The sequence below is a fragment of the Vespa velutina genome, chromosome 14 (genome assembly GCF_912470025.1).
Source record: "Vespa velutina chromosome 14, iVesVel2.1, whole genome shotgun sequence".
Lineage (NCBI taxonomy): Eukaryota > Metazoa > Arthropoda > Insecta > Hymenoptera > Vespidae > Vespa > Vespa velutina.
In genome coordinates, this window is record NC_062201.1 from 2917338 (window position 1) to 2919837 (window position 2500).

Below are 2500 nucleotides of genomic sequence, written 5' to 3' on the forward strand. Positions count from 1 at the left end.
TAATATCTCAACAGGTAGCAGCCGCATTATCATACACACACACACACACATACATATATATATATATATATATATATATATATATATATATGTATATGTATGTATGTACATGTATATATATATATATATATTCATATCAATTCGATTCGATTCGCAAGCTTTAAAAACGGAGCAGATCGTCGGAGCTTTTCTTTTTTCTGTTTTTTTTTGTTTATCTTTTTCTTACGTTTTTGTTGCAATAAGATAGAGATGGCAAATGAGACAGTGTCGAATTGTGTTTGGCCATTAACGTGTGAATTATCAAACGCGAGGTCTACCTTTGTACGTGTTGATTCACGAAAAAAAGAACTGATCCAAATTTTTCACAAATCAAATAAAAAATAATAATAATAATAATAACAATAATAATAATAATAATAATAATAATAATAATAATAGTAATAATAATAATAAGATAAAACATTTGTTTCTCTTCAATACATAAAAAGGGAGACACCCCTTCGTCGATTTTTTGTTTACTCTTTTTTTTTTCCTTTTCTTTTCTTTTTTTAATAATAAAGGAATAACGCTGCAAGATCTTTTATCCTTTTTTTCTTTCTTTTGGATACTTTTATGGTTTTTTTTTGTTTCTTTTTCTGTCCTTTTCTTCGTATTTTTTTTTTTTTTTGTTTTAATCTCTCTTACTTTTTTCTTTGTGCATTCCAGTTTTTAGAGCGATGATGGATTCTCTGATAACGTTTATCCTCTTTCGCGACGTTTCTTTGATCACTTTTATCGTAAAGAAACGTTCTCCGATAGAGATCCACACGTATAACAGAGAGGATGGAATTATTAAGAAATAGAATCCTTCGTGAACACGATGGTGAGATAAATAGAAGATGGTGGCGGTGATAATTAATTAGGCGGTGAGAGATAAACAACGAATATATGGCACAATGACAGTGTAACGAGGAGAAACGGGGCATTAGTATTGTGGACGGTGGTATGTAGGAATAGGCTCGTTTAGAATATCTAAAACAATAAAATATATAGGAAACGAGGATGCGTGTTTAGTATTGTAAAACGGGCCGATGAAATCGATTTTAAAAGTAAACACTTATTCTATTTTCTCTCTCTTTTTATCTCTCCTTCTCTCACTTTTTCGCTTTTTATCTCGTTCTCTCTCGCTTTCTCACTCTCTCTCTCTCTCTTTCTCTCTCTCTCCATTTTTTTCTTTTGTATTCTCTCTCTTTCTCTCTCTCTCTCTCTCTCTCTCTCTCTCTCTCTCTCTCTCTCACTGTTGGACGCTGTTGGTAATAGTCTTCTTAGAGGCCATAACCAATAGAGATTTAATCCACCATCAATTCGAAATGTACAGATCCGCGCCTTTCAAATCTGTCGTGTATTATATTGTGCGCCCAGGCCTTGCACTCGATGTTGATTAATACACCGTCTAAAAGAAAATCAAGGATTTATAATTAATCAAAATATATAATATTAATTTTCTGTAAACATGCTATTAAATATTTTTCAATATATCAAAAGTACAAGAGATAAGAATTCATGATTTATCATATTATAATGTTATTTCACTATAATCATATAATGGATATTGAATGATTAAATAAATTATTTAAAAGATATATAATTTCAACATTTGCTAAAGTAAGATAAGATATCATTTACTTTTTCAATCGAATAAAATAAATATTGATAACGATGTATCATTTTAAATGATGAAGATTCAATGAATTACAAGATTTAATAAATTAATATAATATATTGTTTTATATATTATATATTAATTAATAGATATAGATATTAGCTTACATTTAGGCTTTTCAAAGAAGACAGCAACGAGCGGACTTAGATAACCCGGTGTATTTGTGAATGGGAAATAATATCCAGGGAAACCACGACGTGGTATATATTGAATAGGACCCATATTTTCAATATCAGCACTATTTTCTCCGGCACAAGATACCCAAACGGTGTCTAATCTTTGACCATTTTCTTCCTTTTTAATATGATTTTGAAGGTCAGTCGGCATACCGGTTGGAAGAGTTTTAGTGTCGTTATAAAAATCTGGCATCCATCCAAAGATCTAAAATAGATTTTCAATCGATAAAAGTCATCAAAAAGAATATATATATATATATAATTGGGTTTATTAATTCGAGTGAAAGAAAAAAAAAAAAAAAACAAGAAAGAAAAATAAAGAAAAAGCAGATGCCGTTGTTGTAACCTTGTTCAATTTGAGGAAGATGCAAGGTGCCGATTTGTTGAAACCATATTTTTTCTCCTTCGTGCATTGTCCCCATTGGCTCATATCAACGTCGCAAACTTTACCAGCTGGCGCAGGTCTTCCATAATCACAGCGGACCCTTTGTTCAGCATCACCACCAGACGTTCCACTCTTTTGGTATTCTAAATGTATATGTAGAAACGTAATAGAGTTGGTTAAATAGAATTATCTATCTGTTAACGAGATTATTCAAAAAGATATATATATATATATAAA

At 30.5% G+C, this 2500-nt stretch overlaps 1 protein-coding gene across 1 annotated transcript in view; it reads right to left on the minus strand.

Moving 5' to 3' along the window:
* The window catches only part of LOC124954228 (sodium/potassium-transporting ATPase subunit beta-2), an 8902-nt gene that overhangs the window by 1052 nt on the left and 5350 nt on the right, over positions 1-2500 (minus strand). The window contains exons 3-5 of the mRNA XM_047506810.1: positions 2225-2406; positions 1810-2083; positions 1-1432 (exon numbers count right to left, since the gene is read on the minus strand). The exon at positions 1-1432 is cut by the window's left edge and continues 1052 nt beyond it. Of these exons, the coding sequence (XP_047362766.1) occupies positions 1329-1432; positions 1810-2083; positions 2225-2406 (560 nt within the window). The 3' untranslated portion in view covers positions 1-1328. The remainder of the gene's footprint in view (positions 1433-1809; positions 2084-2224; positions 2407-2500) is intronic.